Source organism: Cucumis sativus, chromosome 2, assembly GCF_000004075.3.
Source record: "Cucumis sativus cultivar 9930 chromosome 2, Cucumber_9930_V3, whole genome shotgun sequence".
Lineage (NCBI taxonomy): Eukaryota > Viridiplantae > Streptophyta > Magnoliopsida > Cucurbitales > Cucurbitaceae > Cucumis > Cucumis sativus.
Genome location: NC_026656.2, coordinates 9,221,852 through 9,242,375, shown reverse-complemented (window position 1 = coordinate 9,242,375; position 20,524 = coordinate 9,221,852). Strand labels below are relative to the sequence as shown.

The following is a 20,524-nucleotide window of genomic DNA, read 5'->3' as shown; positions in this document are numbered from 1 at the left end:
CAATGTTGAACCAACTTCAGTCTTACTTGGATTTCCCTCTATATGGGTGGGGAAGTAAATCCTTCACACGATGCTGAGTTATTGGAAAACTTTTTCAAGCTTCCTTTGGATTCTGGAATAATTTGGCAAAGGAAGTTTCGAGGTAGCCGGCTGCATCTTCTTGCAAGTTTAGGGTTTCAAATTAGCTCTCTATGAGAGAATTTTGCATTATGATTTGTGTTTAGATTTCTACAGTTATGGTTTTGTTTAGCTTGATCTCTTCTGTTTGGAATTTGTTTTTTAGCTTTTGTAGTAGCTGTAGATTGAACTTTTCTCTTTTCTCTTGCTCTTAATATAATACTCTTGTACTTTGAGCTCAAGGCTCTTTTATTGATTTTTGAAACGGAGACAAGCTCCTTTGTTAATGTAAAACTCAAAGTAGAAGAGAATTTGTAAGACCCCCAATTGTTCACACCTATAAAAGGAGGGGCAAAAGGGTAAATGGACAAACAACTAATGATGGAAAGAGATCGTGCAAGTGGGGCCCATGGGCAGGAATGAAAGAATGAAGGAAGGAGGTATATAAATAGGTCTTTTCGGGATTGGGTAGGTAGGTTTTATTATCCTTTATGTCAAGTCAGCTGCTGTAGCCTGGAGAGGGTATTCAGCTATCGGAAAGGTAAGCTGGGTATGTCCTTTATTGCTTTTCCTTGATATTGTGACTAGTGTAATCTTTTGGCCTGCCCTATACATAAATAAAGTTTAGCAGAGCGCTGTCTCTGTTTTTCCATTGTGTGTGTGGAAATATTAGTGTTTATTTAGTAGATTCTCTACTGAATTATAGAGTTAGAATAATAGAGAAGCCTATGGAGGAGAAGAGGAGGGGATCGGGAGGCATATCCGTACTAGCACCAATATCTTAACCCAATGGAAATCCAAAGACCAAAAAAAAGTCCAAGTACAACAATTTACAGCAGTGTAAAACAGCCAAAATTGTAAGAAATAAAACTGAAGAAAAAAACATTACAAGCAATGAACCAAAAACAGAAAAGACTGTTTTTTCCAAAACCAGCAGACTGGCATAACCTGGGAATGTGGAAAGTGCAGGAGGATCAGCAGCAGATTAATCATAAAACTTGGAGGAAGATTGCTCAGTTTAAACCATAGATCTTGAAAGGAATAATCACTAAATTCCAAGACTGAAAAGAGCACCAGAAAGATCTTGCTTCTAACCCACATGGTAAGCAACCCCCCCAGAAAATCCTACCGATTCCACAAAGAACCAGCTAATGTCCCTAGAGCTCCAAAGTGTTCTATAAAAGCATTATTAAAACTTTCCATTTTAGATTCCTTCAATGGTGGCAGTAACAAATTGCAGTGACGGAAATACTTTCTAAATTGCTCAGACTAGAATAATACCACAATCTTTGACTATGGACACCAATTCCTTTGGAAAATTTGAGGATTTTAGCGGGGAGGACCAAGGGGCGTCGCCTAGCGGGGTACAATCAGCTTCAAATAGAATGTTTAAATCCATCCCTTCAATCTCCGCATCAGTCTTATCATCTGAAGGACACCTTAAGCCCATTGACTTTTCTCTACTAACACTGAAGGGTGAGTCTATCTCCAAACACACCTGCTTCTTGATGGAGACAACAGAAAGACAAGGGGAACCTCGTAATAATGTTACCTTTGTGTTGGGTTCGGGAAATTCGAGTAATTGAAAATTTTGGAGCAGGAGAATCAGTTACGGACGTCTTGAGAGAATCAAAGGCTTGGACTTTGGAACTACACACCTCCAAGAGGTCCGGGTTATCTTCAGAAAGGGAGGACTTGAGTTTAAGTTTCTGGTGGGGATCCAAAATAGAGGCTTTGAGAGAACAAGCCCCAATTGATTCAAGCTTTAGGAGAGCAGTCCATGCGTTGTTAAATGACGTTTGCTTTCGAATGAAATATTTCAGACAAAATTTCGGGGAGTTGATTTTTTTTCCTTTACTCTAGACTGAATCTGTTTAAAATGCTCGTTTTTGGAGAACTTTGGACTGTAGCATCCGACTGAGGTTCTTTGAGAGGAGATCGTTGGGCTTCTGTATAGAATTCAATGGTTTGACAATATTCGTTCCAAAACTAAACTCATAATTACCCATGATATTAATTAAAGGTGCTTTTCTGTTTTCTTTTTCTCTTTCTAACTATCTGTTTAAAATGCTCATTTTTGGAGAACTTTGGACTGCAGCATCCGACTGAGGTTCTTTGAGAGGAGATCGTTGGGCTTCTGTATAGAATTCAATGGTTTGACAATATTCATTCCAAAACTAAACTCATAATTTCCCTGACCTGGCTAACAAAACCAACCAGACAATTGACCTTAATGAGATTTACAAAACCCAATAAAGATGACTTTTCGGATTCTGGTCCAATTAAGGCAGTTTTGGCCTGACTTCTTGCTTCTTTTGTCTTCTCTGGCGCTATTGAGGGTTCCTAAAGGTGTTGCAAATGGATTTCTTGCTATGTGAAGATGTGGGAAAGTGGATTTCGGGACATTTAAAACTGGGGAAAAAAGAGAGGTATGAACCTTCATCTTGCAAAGCCTCCCTAAACCTTAACAAGTCAATAGAATTTTTAAAATCATTAACCATAAGAGTACCACCTGTGAGGGAGGATTTAAACATTTGAAGTCACCAAAGTTTAAAAAAATGTTTCCCCTTTTAGAATCAGTAATCTCAATCGTGGAAGGTACAAATCCACAAAAATTCTACTTAATTTGAATCCTAGCTTCACTGCAGTTGGTAAAATTTAAAGTGTCCATGGCAATGCTTTCATGTCCCCCAAAATGATCCCGGTAACCTTGAAGGTTCCTTTGCTCTAGTAATCGAAAGGGAGGTTATTGATTTTGAGCCATCCTGCATAGCCTTTCATTGTGAGCGGCCGGCTGTGTTTGTGTTTATCCGATCTTTCCAATTTTAGGTGAAAAGAGCCTATCACCTGCCATTTCCCTTCATTACTGATGAGATCCTTTATCGAGCCTTGGTCAAGACTCAAGACTGATGAGAACACTCTCATCGAATAAAGGATTAATAACTATCTTTGCTTGGAAATAGTTTTCTAACATTTTTCGATTTTTTCTCCAATCGTCGAAGGCAAAGAGCTTAGTAATGATCCAAAGGTGTTTTCAAAATTGGTTGCGATAACTTTAGGACCTAATTACCCATTGCTTCTGCTTTCTAGTATTCAAATCTGGGGAGGGAAAGGGGAAATCTCTGCTACTTTTTTATCGGCTAGCACTACAAGACTACTGCATTCCCCTGAAGCTTTCTTTGTGACAGAAGCATTGCACTTTTTTTGTTTGATTTTTTCTGCATAACTCAGGTTGCTTCCCATAAAAGTGGCATGTGCTTCAAGTCATTTCTAGAAAACCATTTGACATATTCCTCCCTTGAACAGAAATTGTCCATCATATTTAGAAAGGATCTCCATCCGTGTTTGTTTTCCCCTAAGCACCCTTGTATTAGAATGCCTTCCTGATGAAGGCCAAAAGTCACAGCTTAATACCCAGCCAATCTTTGTTTTAAAATTTTAAACTTTCAATCTACCTCTATCCACTTCATCCAGCTTTTAAAAAACTTGTCCTTTGGCCCTCTTAATAATTCTGAGACTGCCTTCAACAACCATTCTAGATGAAATCCGGAGACTGACAAGATTTTACAAGCTTCCACATCTTCAATGTGAATTTAATTTCCCTCTTTCCAAGTAAAATAATGAGACTCAAGGACTTTGCAGCTGACTAGCTCCATATTTGGATGAAATCGCTGGCAGCTAGAAGGAAAGAGGATAGAAGGAGGATGGAGGATGGAGGATGGAGGATGGAGGATGGAGGATGGAGGATGAAGGATGAAGGAGAGAGGAGAGAGGAGAGAGAGAACTTACCTTTTTACTTGTCCAGACATGAATATGTTTACAGTAGTAGAACTACATTAAAGAAGTAAAAAATAAATTTTCTTAAGGCTTTAATAATAATTTAACAGTTTTGTCTTCGTCTCAATTACTAACTAAGAGCACCTACCTAGGAATCAATTTCCTACAAGTTTCCTTGACTTCCAAATGTTGTAGGGTTAGGCGGGTTATCCCGTGAGACTAGTCGAAAAAATAAGTCAACCTTGTGCAAGTTAATGTGGAAGAGGATGAGCTGAGGTATATGGCTGAAAAGATGGGGTGCACCGTGGAAAATATGCCTTTTTATATTTTGGGCTTCTTTTGAGGGACTGCCCGAGACAAGCTTCCTTTTGGCAGTCAATAATTGTTAAAGTGCAGTGAGTTAAATAAATGGAGAAGATTTAACTTGTCAAGCTGGTTAGACTGTTTTAAGATAGCCAATTGGTATCCTGCAGTTCGGTGTACTTTATGCAAAGATTTTGAAGCTCTCTCCATCCAAGAAATCAGTCTTAACTGGCGGGCCTTCACTTCTCCAAATCCTTCGAAGCCACCTTCTTCATGCGTCGTGTTTTTTGCAGTCGTTTTTGAAAGTCTTTTGCCTCAACTTCTCCAGATCATCAGAAGCCACCATCTTCATGCCTCATTCTCACTGTTGTTTTGTCTCATAGTTTATATTGGTTATCCTGTTTCCAGTTTCTGTCTGCTGCCTTCTTGTAAATTTTTTATCATGTATCTTGGGCTGTAATTGTTGTTAGAAGTGATGAGGGTACTAAGGGGTGTCAACCAAGTTGAGTTGTCCGAGTGCACCTACTAATCCTTTGGTTTCTTTATTTTCGCTCCTTGTATAAGAGGCCAGTTTCCTTTTATTAAAAGAAGTTGCATTACCAAATAACAGTAATTCCTTCCAATTGATAGTTGGGTATGAGATTTCTATTGTCCATCTAATGGTAAGTTTCAAGCATGATATTGTTTTCAGAAATTGTGTTATCCTTAAGAACATTTTACGATGCTTCTATTTTGTTCAATTGAATGTTTGAGTGGTCTACTTTGCATTTCCTTTGAATTGATCGTTAAGCAAGATCCTGTATTTCTATAACTTGTTATCTGTAAGAACATTTTACCATCAATCTGTTACATTGCATATTTGAGTGGTCTGCTTTGCATGCAGATTGGTTTACTCCATGATGACACATCGAGAGTAAAACTTGAGTTAATTCCAATGATTGAGGAAATTATTTGTGAGTGGCACATTATTAATTTCCTTGCTATCACGCCATCTGAGTCAGCTGCAGTTGAGGATTTTAGTTCTCAACTTTCACTGTTACAAATTGGTAGGTGTAAGGTGGTTGTTGCTGGTATTATCATCTGAGCATTTTATTTCAGTATTTCTTGCCTGCCGTTGAAGAGTTTGTGTTCTTACTCTACTATGCATTTTAAAGAAAGCACTAATAAAACTTTAAGAGCACATTTCATCTTCTTTCGTTATTTCTATTACACTGCTCACACCCAAATATCATTGTAGGAGAAAATTAATGTGGCATCTGGCATCTGATTGCATCATATTATCACTAGCTTTCAAGTTACGACTTTAAAAACCTAATGTAGATAAATCTGACATTGAAATGATGTTGAAATTGTAATTCTGGGTGTAAATTTAAATGCTGCTGTTTTTTGAAATGATATCATTGTTCTAGTTTTTGTCATATATTTATTATTTTTTAATGTTCATCCTGTTACAGATACTTATGGAGGTAAAGAAATATGGAAGGGGAAGCTTGGAAAATGTGACTTTACATTGGCTTCTTTACTTCTGTTAAAGATGAATTCTTCAACTGAAGGGCCTGTCTACCTGTCTACCAAATGTCTTCTCAATCCACAGGACATTGTTCTTGCAACGCAAAATTTTACTAGCTGGATTATTTGGGGGAGCAGTAGAGAACCTTCGGCCTTTTTAAATACTTCAACTGAGCTTGCTGTGGTACTGCTGAGGCATGGCCAATATGATGCTGTTGAGGTTCACATTCTGCCATTCACCACACTTGAACCCTACTCCTTTTGTCATTTGCTCTTGTTTTTCTAATTATTTAATCCATCACAGCCTTTTTCATGTTGATTTTATTTACCCATAAAAAAAGCACCCCACGTGTCATTAACTAATGTGAAGAAAGCATAACTTCTCAAAGGGAATGTTTCTCAAATGTCAGATTCTTAGATTGAATCTCTTATTGTCAAAGAGATGTAACAGGGAAAGTTTGATGCAATGTTAAATCCTACCACACTCGATTTTCTAAAACGATTGATCCATAAGCTTGTAGTTGTGGAGGCAGCAATAATAAGATAGATAATATCCTCACAAGCTTGCCTAAATGAACTCACGAGTTTGTTAAGAAAGTCATAGCTGGGACCTTGTATATACTGTTGACTGTGCGGTGCTGATATTGACATATTGTGTGGGGTTGAAGACCAACGAACAACTTTGGATTTTTTGGGGGACTTTCATCTTTGATAATGTTTGCTAATTATTAAGTGGAATAATATTATTCTTATTTTTTGTTTGAAACGGAAACACTCATTTCATGGAAGTGGTGAAAAGTGACACTCATTTCATGGAAGTGGAACAATGATTGCTAGTCTCTTTTCATTACATCAATGAAAAGTTTTGTTTTTGTTAAATAAAAGTTTAATTACAAAACCAGCCAAAGACCAAAAAATAAATAAATTGTTCAAGAAAAGAAAATACAACCTAAAGATGTTTTATTTTTAAACGTCTCTAATTTGTTCCAGAATCTAGAAGGATGTTTTATTCTTTTTTTTCCTTTGTACTCTTCGATCCCTTTCCATTCTTATATAGTTTTACTTTTTACTGCTCCCTTCCTCTTAAAAAAAAAAAGTACCTGCTCAGCGTCGTGAAGTCTCAATCACAAAACGAGAAGACATCCCACTGTATGCAAGATGTGGATGGTGGATGGTCTATAATGCATCACCTTCTTGGTTGCTGTCAACTTGGTCAGGCACATTATAAGTTGCACGGACCACTGAAAGAGAGGAAGGTTCACGAAGCTATATGCAGTTTCTTCAGGTATAATATGTGGCTAAGAATTCTATGTTCATTTCAAATACTTCTGTGTCGTAGAAGCTATATGCAGTTACTTCAGTTTATTCAGGTGTTGGTTTTAATTAACTTCCATGCACAACTGCATGCCCATGGCTGTTATTTTCCTCGAGAGAAATTGCATCACCTGATTTCTATTTTATAGTTGAATATTACTTTTTTGTTTCTTTTTGTTTTGTTTTGTTTCTTTTCAAGCTACGTTTGTAATCTATAGAATTTTCTCCTATTTACTTTCTTTTTTATTTTATTTTTTACTTTTGCAAACTATGAAATTAATATATTCATTTATTGCAAAGATGATCTTTTTTTGTGGTTGTTCTATGCAGAGCTTCATCTGGAAACAGATCTTTTCAGGCTTTGCAGAGTTTGCCTCATGAAGTGGGATTTTCTTCTGTTGAGTCTAGTAAGTTCATGAAATAAAATTGAAATACTTTTAAAAGTCATCTTTTTTTTTAAAAGGAAACGAGCCTCTTCATTTAAAAGTTTTTTATGGAACAACTAATTTAGTCGTGTATTTATTCACCCATCTCACCCCACTTTTTTCCAGGTGGTTGTGTATCAAGTATCGCATGGAAATTCCATTATTATCAGTGGTCTATGCAATTGTTTGAGCAGTACAATATCAGCAAAGGAGCTTTTGAGTTTGCTCTTGCTGCACTTGAGCTGGTGGAAGAAGCTGTAAGTCCAAAAGACGATTATTGTGGCAGACTTCCTTTCAATGAATCTGCCATTACAGTCCAAGGACGGCTTTGGGCAAATGTCTTCAAATTTGCGTTGGATCTACATCAACTCTATGATGCGTATTGTGCAATCATTTCAAATCCAGATGAGGAGAGCAAATATATCTGCTTAAGGCGTTTCATAATAGTCCTTTATGAATGCGATGCCATTAAGGTTTGTTCTCTATTTCCTTTGAGCAACATTGATCCTATGTCTCCTTGAATTCGTGAATACTAAGAATTCATATTCCAGATACTATCGTGTTTGGCCGGTTGACTTCATCTGCCTTGTTGGTTATAACGTTGAAAAACATAATTTCTTTTAGTAGGTTTAACTGTAATGGGAACATATGATTTCTTTTATTGTCTTTTATTGTCCTTTTAAAGGGACAACTATCCATGAATGAAATGAAAATTTATTCATGAGCATCAACAACTTACGCAGGAAAGATGGCCTTCAAAACAGCTAAATAGGCTAATACACCCCCCACTAAATAGAGAACTCAAGGACAAATTGAAAACTTACAACAACTTCTATTTATTTTATAATTTAGATCTCTTGTTAAACAAACTAATTATCGGCAACTTTTGTCACCCATTAGCTCTAATTATCCTTTAGTATATATAATTTATTGTCAGTTTCATGTTGGGAGCGTAGTACGCTGTTCTGTATTGACCTGACAATGACTTGTAAGTTCATGAAAAAATTCTCGAGGAAGGAACAAAGCAATATAGAGGATGGAATTCATGTTTATTTCTTAAAATATGGAATGTAACAATGAAAGGAAAGAAACGCGATCGATGCTGACCGAACAGCAGTCATGCTTTTGAATCAGTTGATTGTCGCTGTGTTCCTGTTAATCCCTGTAAAGTGACAGACACAGAAACATGCAAGCAGAAGTGATTTGGATAAAAAACACTCTAAAGGCTTCAATTTTAGAGAATTAGCATGCATGCTCCATAAACTGAAAAACAGAGTTAGAACACTTGTTGTAGCTCGAAATTGAAGCTGAAATCTCCACGGTACTGATCACGAACACTTCGTGGACCACCGGTAGTCTGCTTGACTATTCTCCGACCTTAGAACGGGAGCGTGTGATCCGGTGAGTAATGAATTTTGAGAGAAATTGGAGAGAGTTTGAGCTTCTCTTTTTTTCAAATGTTTAGATTTTTCCCAAAAAAATCCAACCAAAGTTGATCTCATCAATCCCTTCATTTTAAAGAAAACACCAGTGCAATCAAATTCCTTGTGAGATTGATACTCAATCTCAAAAAATTAAGTAGGATTTGTTGGTCAATTTTGGAGTAAATACCTTGTAAGCAAGATGCTCGCTCATAAATCACTAAAATTTGGATATTTCCACTAAAATATATTCAACATTTGACTATTGACTTCTAAAAGTCAAAATTCCAAATTTTACTTCATTAATTAATTCATATCAATCAATAAAATTAATTATTAATTAAACAATTTAATTTAACTTTAAATAATTAATTAAACAATTTAATTAATTATATTCATTTAATATAAAATATTAAATTTACCAACCCCAACCATATGAATCTATAGTCAAAATCCTGATATTTAAATCATCGTGCTAAGTCGTAAAGTATATTGAATGTATTGAACACTTTACTAGAAAAAATAATTCGTACACTTCAAATTTATTCATCACACTATTATAAGGTATGTTCTGATATGAGCTATTAGGGAGACCTAATAGACCTACCGATCATGAGCTCCAATGATTTGAGATTACTCGGCTAAACTTGTTAACCTAGTTAACCAACATTTCTTAACTACTCAGACACTCCTCTAAATTCTAGTAGTTGCACTTTCCTCATTGTAGATATATTTCTATTCACTTGATATAACCATGATTAGTAAGTCAATCCTTTATAGGTTCGTAATTACAGTTGTGTCAAAATTATCATTTTACCCTTATAATTACCTCTTGTTCCTTAGGTTCCCTTGATCCTCTAATGAACAATTGGTTTGTGGTCCAATTTCTTAGGTTCCCTAGCCTCTTGCTCAAGATCCGGAGTCAACACTTAAAGGGACAACCTCTCTACTATTCCAAGAAGTTGTTATGAGTGAATTCCTTCTTGCAATGCACTCTATGGAACTATCTACTCGGTCTTGCCCTTGAAATGGGCGGTTTATTGAGCAACACTTTTGGACGCCTCTCACCCATGCAGATCTAAGGATAGTCCTAAACAAACAAGAGTTCATAATTCGCTTAGAATTAAGATCGAGTTACCTAGGTTATCGAAGTTGAAATAGTTAGTTTTAAACCATATACAATGTTATAAAGTCGAAGTGACAATTATGTGGTTCAGTCTTATGCAAACTCATTATATAGGATGTCCTCACTTGCATGTCTCCACGTAGTTGGTCGCATCTATGGTGTCCATAGTGTCCCAACAATAAAGTACCCAATCTTATTCGTATACTATAAAACGTTTTGGCTATTTACTTGAACTTGATCCACTTTTATGTCAAAACATAAAGTTCCAGTATTCATACCATAGCCGCAGGATCTTAGTTTATTGGAATTAGGGTTATAATGAGCAGATAAATCATTCAAAACCATCTTTATTGAATGTAAAGGAGATCGTGGGGACCTCTCCTTCTTTAGTTCTAATCCAAAACTCTTTGTGCTCCCTTCTTCCCTTGCTTTCTCCTTTACATTCCCTACTAGCCATACCCATAGAAATGCGTTCTACTACCTCTAACTAACTGTCAGATGTACCGATGCCCTTTCTACCCCTCAATATGCTTTTGTGTCTAGGGCCTCACATACGATAGATTCTATTTTGTATGGTTGGAGTCCCTTTCTTAGAGAGAGTTACTTTTTTGTGGGCTTGTTTTTTGTATGCCTTTGTATTCTTTCATTTTTTTTTCAATGCCAAGTATTATTTCTACTTTTTAAAAAGAAATACATGTGAGGGATTTTGGAAATACTTTAGAGGTCTTGTTAGTATTTCTTCGTAAACATTAAATTTGGTTGATTGTTCAACAACATACATTGAAGTTGAATTAGTCTCTTTCCATTATTTCAACGGAAACGTGAAAAGTTCTATTTTCTTTAAAAAAGCATACATTGATGGTGTACCGAGAGTTATATTTGTAAAGTTGAAAGAGAGTTAGTTTAGAAAGTTAGTTGTAAAGGATAGTTATGTCAATTCACTAATTTTCCTACATCTTGTACTCAGTTCCCTCTATAAATAAAGACCTCTGCCCTCATTTTGTGGTAGAGAATCATTTCATAGAAACTCAGATTTTGGTTTCACCAATTGAAGTCGAAAACAATTTGTATTTGTCACCAACAACCATTTTGATTAAGGATTGGAAAAGAACCCTCATGGGTTAATCATAACCTGGAGGTTCAATTTCTAAAAGGTTCCCTTAGTTCTTCAACTTCATGCATGAAAAGAGGTTTTGAATTCGGCATTGGTTTTCATTTCAGTGTAAGCAGTGAGGGTATTGTCTTCAATAAAGTTCTTTTAGTTCAAGAGTCACCTGAGCTAATTGACAACTTGGGAGGGGATTTGATGACTGCCCTGTTTCATGAGAAAGAGAATTGGAATTCAAAAGTGGTCGGTTTTTGTGGATTGCCTTTGCCTCATTCTGAAATTCCAGCATATCTGAGGTCCATAGTTGAAGATTGTGGTTTAGTTCTGGTTGATCATGCTCCTTATTATGGTCTTTGAATATGTTGGTTTGAAATTTTATTTTATTTCGGTTTGAAGCTGTCCAAGAAAACATGAAGTTTTTCAAGTTTGTGGTTTGGTTCGGTTATCCAAGCTCATTCATTTCATTTTGAATTTAAGTTATAAGTTTTTGTTGATTAGAGAGTTATCTTTCGTGGCTGATGTCCTTAAAGCCTTGGTCAAATCTTTTTGAAGCATTGGATGTTTTGGGCTGCAGCTGTTTAAGTTCCTTTAGATTGGTTTTTGTTTCAAATTTTGAACTGTATTGTTTTTTTTTTTTTGTTTAGTTTGTTGATTGGTTTCGTTAGTTTTTTCTGGTCTTGGTGTTGCTGCTTTTGGGGTTGTTCTTTCATATTCTTGTATGTCTCGTGTAATTCAAACTTTATTCTGTTTTCTTTTTATCAACGAGAAGCTTGTTTTTCGTTTTTTTTAAAATAAAGCATGTGTTTGATAAAAGGGTAAGAGGGCATGGGTTCGATCCTGATTCCATGGTGGCCGCCTACATAGGATTTAATATCCTATAAGTTTACTTGACACCTAAATGTTGTAAAGTCATGTAGGTTGTGTTAAATTTGGTAGTATGGGGTTCCATCTCAAAACCAATTGGCAATGAGAGGAGTAGCCCATCTACCTTATATGGAGTATGAGTCCCCTTGGTTTTTCCAATGTGGGACTCTCAACTTCTCCAACAGGTTGCATAATTAGACTAGTTGACTTGAGATGCATGCAAGCTGACTGAGACACTCACATACAAGGAAAAAAGGATTAAGGATTACAAAAGTGGAGGTTTCTTCCTTTGCTTTGGTGATATCATCTCTTTAGATCATCCCAATATTATCAATCGTCAGCTACATCTAAGTGGCTTTTTGACTTTTATATATTTAAATAGGCTTTTTCAGTTCATGATAGATGGAGAAGTTTAATTTTGTTTTCTTCTAAATGAACTAATTGTCGGTGGTCTGCCAGTAGATATGCAAGTAACAAGACACTTACCTTCGTTCTTCTCTGCTAATTAAATGATTTGTTGATCAATTGTACAGATTCTTTGTTGTGGTGAATTACCGTTCATTGGATTAGCAGAAAAGGTAGAGCAGGAGCTTGTATGGAAGGTATTTTTAGCTGTAATGCTTGAAGTTTGTATGTTCTTCGCTGATGTTATTTATGTTACTAGCTTAAGTTGCTGTATCACTTGTCAACTCATGCCTATAAGTTTCTTCATCACAACGTAGGCAGAACGTTCTGATATTTTGTCAAGGCCAAGCTTGTATAAGTTGCTGTATGCGTTTGAAATACACCGACATAATTGGCAGAAAGCAGCAAGTTATATCTACCTTTATTCGGCTCGTTTGAAAACGGAAGGAGCTCTGGGAGATAACCATTTCAGTTCATCATTGGTGTTGGAACGATTGAATGGCCTTTCTGCTGCTATTAATGCATTGCACCTTGTTCATCCTGATTTTATGTGGATTGAACCCCTGTTTGAAAGAGATGCTATTCAGAGTAAGCACTACCCAAGTAAGAAAGCTAAAAGAACTGTTGATGAACAGCGTAAGAAACTCTTTATTTATTTATTTTCCTAATCATTTTTTCATTTCCAGATTTCTGATTTCACTTTGTTTCCATTGTTATCAATTTAAAATATTTATTTAGTTATCGAAAGATTCTGTTATTCTGTTTTGTTTGAAAAATTGGCTTTTATTTTATTTTTTTGGTATAGTTGGCAGAGATGACACCAAGTCTCAGAAGCAGCATTCTTATATCGATATGAAACAACTAGAAAATGAATTTTTGCTAACTTCATCAGAGTATGTTCTCTCATTAGCAAATGTCAAGTGGCCATTTACTGGTAAGTGTGTTTTATTCTGTATCATGATTTCCTTGCAGCGGGATGAGAAAGTAAGAAAAATCCAGTATAAATACTAAAGCTTTTAAATATAAGATATGAAATCACGTTTTCTGCAGACTCTCGTATGTCAGGGGCTCATGAGGCCCCTTCAGAGTTAGTTGATCTTCTGGTCCAGAACAATTTTTATGATATGGCATTTTCTGTTATAATAAGATTCTGGAGAGATTCAGCATTAAAGAGGTATTGATCTTCGGTTATGCTGTCATTGTGTGAAACACAACTGTATTGAGCTCAGAATTGCATGTCTTGAACTTTGCTGACTCAGGGAGTTGGAGAGAGTTTTCACTGCCATGTCATTGAAGTGTTGTCCTAGTAGATTAGGTTCATCTGCAGTTCTGTAAGTCAAACCTTATTTATGATTAAAAGCATTTCTGTTGTCTTTTCCTATTGGTTGGTTAGTTTCACAGGTAGGAAACATAATTGCTTACTTAACTGTGACTTCAGGATTGATCCCAGAATAAATAGTCTTTTATTGATATCGCCAAATGGTGGAGGTGAGGATGTTCATGGTTCACTTGATGCACTGCCTAGCAGTCAGCAGACCGATGGAAATGGCCATTGGGAAACTCTGGAAGTTTATCTTGTATGTACCTCCATATTATTTCATGAGTTTTGGTTAAGATATTTCCTAGTACTCCTGATATCTGCTTCTTTTACAAAAATTTAATTGGTCATTCAGGTAATATTTGATCCAGACATATACACTTCAGTTGCAACTTTGATATTGGGAGGAAATACCGGAAAATCATGTTTATATAGTAACTTATGTGGAAATATTTTGCCAGAAAGTTGTGTAAATTCAAATAGTGAGTCCCCTTAGTTTTTCCAATGTTCCACGGTATCTCAACATTCTCCATCAAGATGGTGCCTTTTGGGGTTTACCAATCTTGAAGCGAACACCTGTTTGGCTTAGTGGGCTTCGATAACATGTGAAATTTATATATTATTAAATAAATCAGAGTACATAATGATCTTTTACATAGGAAATATAGGCCTCAAAGAAACCACTAAAAGAAAATTCATAAATGGAAAGTACCAAAAAGGAAAATAATCATGAAAAATACTAATAGGATATAAACCGTGATTTTCCTTTAACACTCTCAAACCACAAATCAGCTAACAATGCCTTAACAGCGTAATTCCAAAGAGTTTTTGGTCTCAAATTCAGTAAAGGTCCCACAAGAATCTGCAAAATATTGTCTTGGAATGTGTTTCTAAAACCCAAGCTAGTGCCAACAATTTTGAATATAATCTTGTTTCCCTGCCATACAAAGGGGACAGATTGTAGGAGACAAATTGTGGAATGGGAGCTTTCTTTGAGGGACTTCCTAGCAGTTTAAAGACCTAAAAATCATTATCCATACTTCAATGTTGACTTTACGAGGACTTTTGGATTCCATAGTGCCTTATCCAAACCTTTTTTTAATGGTGATGGCTGTTAGTAATATATAATTAAATTTACCTTCATTCACTAGTTTAAATGTTCGGATTAATCAGTGATTTAAGATGGTTTTAGAGCACGTGGTTCAAGGAGGTTATGTGTTCAAGCCCCTGCATTTTTATTTCCTTCCTAATTAAAATTGGTTTCTACTTGTTAAGCTTCTCGAGTATTTCAAGCTTACAAGTAAAAGGGATTGTTATTGATATTTAATTAATTTTACCATCACCCACCAGCTCAAACTTTTGGGCCAATTGGTAATTTAAGAATGACAAAGAGAGATGATTGACAATGATCCAACGACCAAAACCTTTTATATGGACTGTCCACCACCCGAGCTTGAGTAAACCAATAAGAATTTGATATTCAGCTATTTCATCCTCCTTTTTAAAAGTCTTCTAAAGAAAACTGCCATGATGAAGAGTCAATATCCTAATGTCCAGATATTGAGCCTTGGGGTTAATGGTGATCTTGAAGGTCAAGTCAAACATTTTTTTTTTCTCTTGGAAAAGGAAACAGTCTCTTCTATTAACTAATTAATAATGAAACAAAAGCTCATTGTATAAGAGGATTATACAATGAGCAAATAAAACAAAGGATCAAGAGGCACACTTGGACATCTCAACTAGGTTGACACTCCCTTGGCACCTTCATGTCTAAACATACTTAGAACACAAAAACATATTGTCCATAAGAAAGGCTAACATAAGCATGTACATCATGATTACTGCTACAAGCAGATCAAAAGAAACAATTCTTGCTAAAGCAAAAAAATGATCTAAAATACTAAGAAAAGGAATACAAGCTGAGCCCAGATATGCAATATGAGTCATCATTTGGAAGGGGGAGATGAAGGCCGACCAGCTTAAATAGATCTCTTGTAAAGAGTAGACTTGAAAAGCTTTCGATAAAGAGCACCGAGAATGATGTAAATCAAAGTAGAATTATTTCTCAAAATGAATTCTCTGCCTATTCTCAGCTGGAGAATGGCTATTTATTGATGAATTGTAAGTAGTTACAAGTAGTTGGAATAACTGTTTTTATGAAACAGTCTTAACTGTTAAACAGTTTAATTGTTTAAACTGTTTTAAATAACTAATTACAGCTGTTTAACTAAGGCTTTACTCTATATTACATCAGAGAAGAGGCATTTAATTGGGCAAGCTCATTACGATCCAACCAAGGTGAACTCTTGTCATGGAAGACAGGGCTTTGACTGCGTTACTCGGCAGCAAGGAACCTTCTTCTTCATGGCTGGCCCTACAAGAATCTGAAGCACATTATTCTTAAAGACTTTATCAAAAGCTCACCATAGGTTGAAGGTGTGGAAGAATTGATTCCAACAACGAGCTGCAAATTCACAGTTATAAAATAGGTGCTGAAGATCCTCATGATTTTTAAGGCAAAGAGGGCAAATGTGAGGTGAGAGGCAATAAGTAGGCAGTTTCCTTTGCATGACTGAAGCGCAATTGATACTTCCAAACAGCATGATCCAGATTTAGATATTCACTCTTCGCGGGCCTTTTGTTTTCTGTAAGCATCTTTCCAAGGAAACTTCAATAGGAGAAGCCAAGGACAGGTGATTAATTACAGATTTAACTGAAAAAATACCACTAGCCTCCAACGACCAAGATCTTTTATCTGGAAAGTTAAGAATTCCTGTCCCTCCAAACGGGCATAATAGTAATTCAAAATCTGAACCTTCTTCATCTTCCAACAATTTTTTAAAGGAGAGCGACAATGAATTGGTGGATGTGTCTTAATGGCTTGAGACAGAACTTTTTGGTTTTAGGGAAATTCTATGTAAACTTTAATTTTTTTTTAAAAAGGAAAACTCTCCGGCCACGGATCCAACCAAGAAAGAATTCTACTTTTGTTGCCAACCTTGGACACTGCCAAATCATCAATTTGGTGCCATTGCCTAGAGATGCTGATCCACAGACTTCAAGGCCAACAGTTTCTTTGCCATTTGTATGCCAATCAAGCGGACTGCGTATGTGAATGCTTCAAACCACTTGTCACCATAAAGAATCTTGCTTGAACATTAAACACCATCCTCAACTGGATAGAAGAGCTAAGTTTCTAACCTTTAGATCACTCAATCTGGGGTGGCCTCCATCCTTTTGTTATTTGGTCACAGGCTCCCATTCAACAAGGTGATTCATTTTGCCTCCTTTGTTTCCTCCCCAAAAGAATTTCCTCACAGTTCTTTCCAATAAGCTGGAATTTTTTAATTAGGTAGTACATTTAGTATTTTATGTTATGATTGAGTTCTAAGAAGCACGGACATGGGACATGGACACAGATAAGACTGGACATGGCGATACACCGATTTCTAAAATTTTAGGATACGCACACGTCGGGGATAAGCTATATTTTTAGTTATTTTTGAAGATTTAACATCAAGTACTAAATGTACTCAAGTAAAAAAAGCATAAAATGGCAATTGTCAAGTTATTTAGCCATTTTAGTTTGTACGAGTACAAGACAACAAAACTATTTAAATTGCAGAGATGAGTTTGTAGATGTCATCCTAACATTTAAAATATATATATATATATATATAAAAGAATTTCAACTTGAAATAGGCGATGGCTAACAACTAACATGATGGATATAGTTAAACAAAAAAAAGTTATGAACTTTGAGTATTGGGCACAGGTAAAAGGCAGTAACATTTGAAGTTAGCTGTTTGGGGGCTGCTGCTCAATTTTGTGTACTGCACGAAAGGGGAGCACATTCGATTTAGATTTTAGGTTTTGTGATTTTTTATGTTTTTTAAAAAGAAAGTTAATGGGCCGTACAATTTGGTCCCGTTTATTTTTATTTTTCAGCATGTTTGTGAAGTATCTCCGGCGTGTCTAAATTAAAAATAAAAAAGACACGCAAAATGATGTGTTGGACATGCGTTCAGACGAATCCATGTCATTCTCTTGTGCGTGCACGTGTATATCGGTGACCCGCAAGCCATGTCGACCAACCCACCAGTTTAAGCAATTTGATAGGTGCTGTTCTTCATGCATTTGATAGACCCCCTATCATTCACCAGTATAGTAGACGAGGGAAGAAGAAAAAGAGTGCTAGTAGAGGCACGTGTGAGTCGGTTAGATGAGTTAGTTAGAATATGCTTTAAAATAAGTTCGTAATCTTGGAGGGAAAGGCAATTAGGTTTTGAGATTAGTGAGGAATTTGTGCAGCTTTGAAAGACAAGGTAAGAGAGAGAGATTGTAACTGAATTGAGATTTACTCAATTCGATCTATTTTGATTTCATTTGTTCTTGTAATCAAACGCATGAATTATTATCAATAAAGTTCTATTGATTGAACTCAACCTGGTGTTCCATCATGTTGGTCGAGACACGCATGGAAGAGCGATTAAAGGCGTATGATCAAGAGATGCTCGGAATGAAGCTGGAAATAAGCAAATTGCCAGCAATTGAGGAGAAGTTGACGATGACCATGACGAAAATGGAAATTTTAAGTGTGCAGACAGAAAAAACTAAACAGATGATGATGATGTTTATGGAGTCAATAGCGAAGGAATGATCTGCCATGAGTGACAAAGTGGTTGAGTCGAGTATGCGCGAGACATTGACGATGAAGCCAAAGTAGGAGAAGGATTGTCAAGCAAGGAAAGTAGAGGCGAAACTCGAGAAGGAAAAGTGGAAAACGAAGATGGAAATACAAAGCGAAATAAGTTCAAAAAGGTGGAAATGCCAGTATTCAATGGGGAAGATCCCAATTCTTGGCTATTTCGAGCCAATAGATATTTTCAAATCCACCAATTGACTGATGCTGCAACGATTAGTTTCGAAGGTCCAGCCTTGAACTGGTACAGAGCGTAGGAAGATCGGGAAAGATTCGTGGATTGGTTGAACTTGAAGGAACGATTATTGGTGTGATTCTGATTAGTACGTGAAGGATCTATATGTGGCCATTTTTTAAGGATCTGGCCAGAGACGACAGTAGAGGAATATCGAAACCTTTTCGATAACTAATGGCCCCATTATCAGACCTGCATGATAGGGTGATTATGGAGACATTCATGAATGGCTTGTTGCCGTGGATCAAGGTTGAGGTAGACTTTTGTCGACCAACCGGATTGGCTCAAATGATGTAATTCACTCAATTATTAGCCCTTCTAACTGGAAGGATAATAGAAGAAGAATCTCTTCTGACTTGGTAGAAAACCACGAGATTATCCGTGGAGAAGCTAACCTTAAAGGTTATGCTAGAGGTAAATATCCACCTTCCTCCTCTACCAGTACTAAATCTGGTATAAGTACCAATTCAAATGATCATAAAAGTAATGTTACCTTTCCCATGAGAACGATCACCTTAAGAGGGGTGGCTAGTGGGGAAGTTAAGGAGGGACCTACTAAGAGGTTGTCTGATATGGAATTTTAGGCTCGGAAGGAGAAAGGACTCTGTTTTCGATGTAATAAGTACTTCCATCTCTGGTATATTATGGAGATCGGGACACTCCTAATTCAGCATTGGATGAGCAGCTCAAGGAGAGGGACATAATGTTGGGGGCATTGAAACAACACTTGCAGATAGCTCAAGAAAAGATGAGAAACTCTGATCTGAAGAGAAGAGATGTGGAATATATGGTAGGTGATCTAGTCTTTCTTAAAATAAGGCCATACAGACAGGTTTCATTGTGGAAAAGAAGAAATGAGAAGTTATCAGTAAAGTTTTTTTGTCCTTATAAGATCATAGAACGGATTGGCTCGGTTGCATACAAGTTAGAGTTGCCAGAGACATCATCCATTAATCTGGTTTTTCATGTTTCACAATTGAAGAAAATGTTGGGGAATCATTAGGTTGAGCCGTTATATATGCCTTATATGACGGAGACTCATGAATGGTGAGCCGTGCCGGATGAGATTTATGGCTACTTGAAAAGTAAAACTGGTGGATGGGACATGCTGATCAGCTGGAAAGACTTTCCTTGACACGAGGCTACATGGGAAGACTGAAGAAAGGCAGCAGCTGTTTCCAAAATCTCACCTTGAGGACACGGTGAATTTGGAGAAGGAATGTAATGTTAGACCCTTATCATTCACCAATATAGTAGACGAGGGAAGAAGAAAGAGTGATAGTACAGGCAAGTGTGAGAGTTAGTGCATGCACATGTGAGTTGGTTAGATGAGTTGTTTATAATATGCTTTATAAATAAGTTTGTAATCTTGGAGGGAAAGGCAGTCATGTTTTGAGATTAGTGAGGAATTCTGTGCACCTTTGAAAGACAAGGTAAGAAAGAGAGATTGTAACCAAATTGAGATTTACTCAATTCGATCTGTTCTTCTAATCGAACGCATGAATTGTTACCAATAAAGTTCTATTGATTAAACTCAACCTGGTGTTCCATCAGCATTGTGGTTCGGTTTCGGTTTTCTATAAAATCAAGCCGAACCAAACTGTTTGCACCCCTACCGCAAACAACTCAACCCAACTCTGCCCACCAAACGTAGCCGTTATCTCTTCTATTAGTTTATATAATGTATAGTTCAAATTTTAACAACTCAGATCACTTATTCATGCCTTTTCAGTTTTTATTTCTTCTTTTCTCTTTGCTAAAGACTGGACACCTCTTCTCTTTAGTAAAGAGTGAACACCTTGTTTATTCAGTTGCTTATTAAAGGTACTTGGGATTTTTACTCTGTATTTCTTTTTGTCTGTCGTTCCTGTTTCTGTAGTTTCACTTACAACTTTCTCTT

General features: G+C 36.4%; 1 protein-coding gene across 3 annotated transcripts in view; it reads left to right on the top strand.

The window, feature by feature from the left end:
• The window catches only part of LOC101208548 (nuclear pore complex protein NUP160), a 52,421-nt gene that overhangs the window by 29,516 nt on the left and 2,381 nt on the right, over positions 1 to 20,524 (top strand). For 2 of the 3 annotated variants that reach the window (XM_011650805.2, XM_011650804.2), the window contains exons 13-23: positions 5,081 to 5,243; positions 5,652 to 5,926; positions 6,804 to 6,991; positions 7,351 to 7,427; positions 7,572 to 7,918; positions 12,498 to 12,566; positions 12,687 to 13,005; positions 13,175 to 13,303; positions 13,420 to 13,543; positions 13,629 to 13,700; positions 13,808 to 13,946. In XM_011650805.2, coding sequence (XP_011649107.1) covers positions 5,081 to 5,243; positions 5,652 to 5,926; positions 6,804 to 6,991; positions 7,351 to 7,427; positions 7,572 to 7,918; positions 12,498 to 12,566; positions 12,687 to 13,005; positions 13,175 to 13,303; positions 13,420 to 13,543; positions 13,629 to 13,700; positions 13,808 to 13,946 — 1,902 coding nt within the window. The remainder of the gene's footprint in view (positions 1 to 5,080; positions 5,244 to 5,651; positions 5,927 to 6,803; positions 6,992 to 7,350; positions 7,428 to 7,571; positions 7,919 to 12,497; positions 12,567 to 12,686; positions 13,006 to 13,174; positions 13,304 to 13,419; positions 13,544 to 13,628; positions 13,701 to 13,807; positions 13,947 to 20,524) is intronic. The other variant, XM_011650807.2, reaches the window with a different exon arrangement.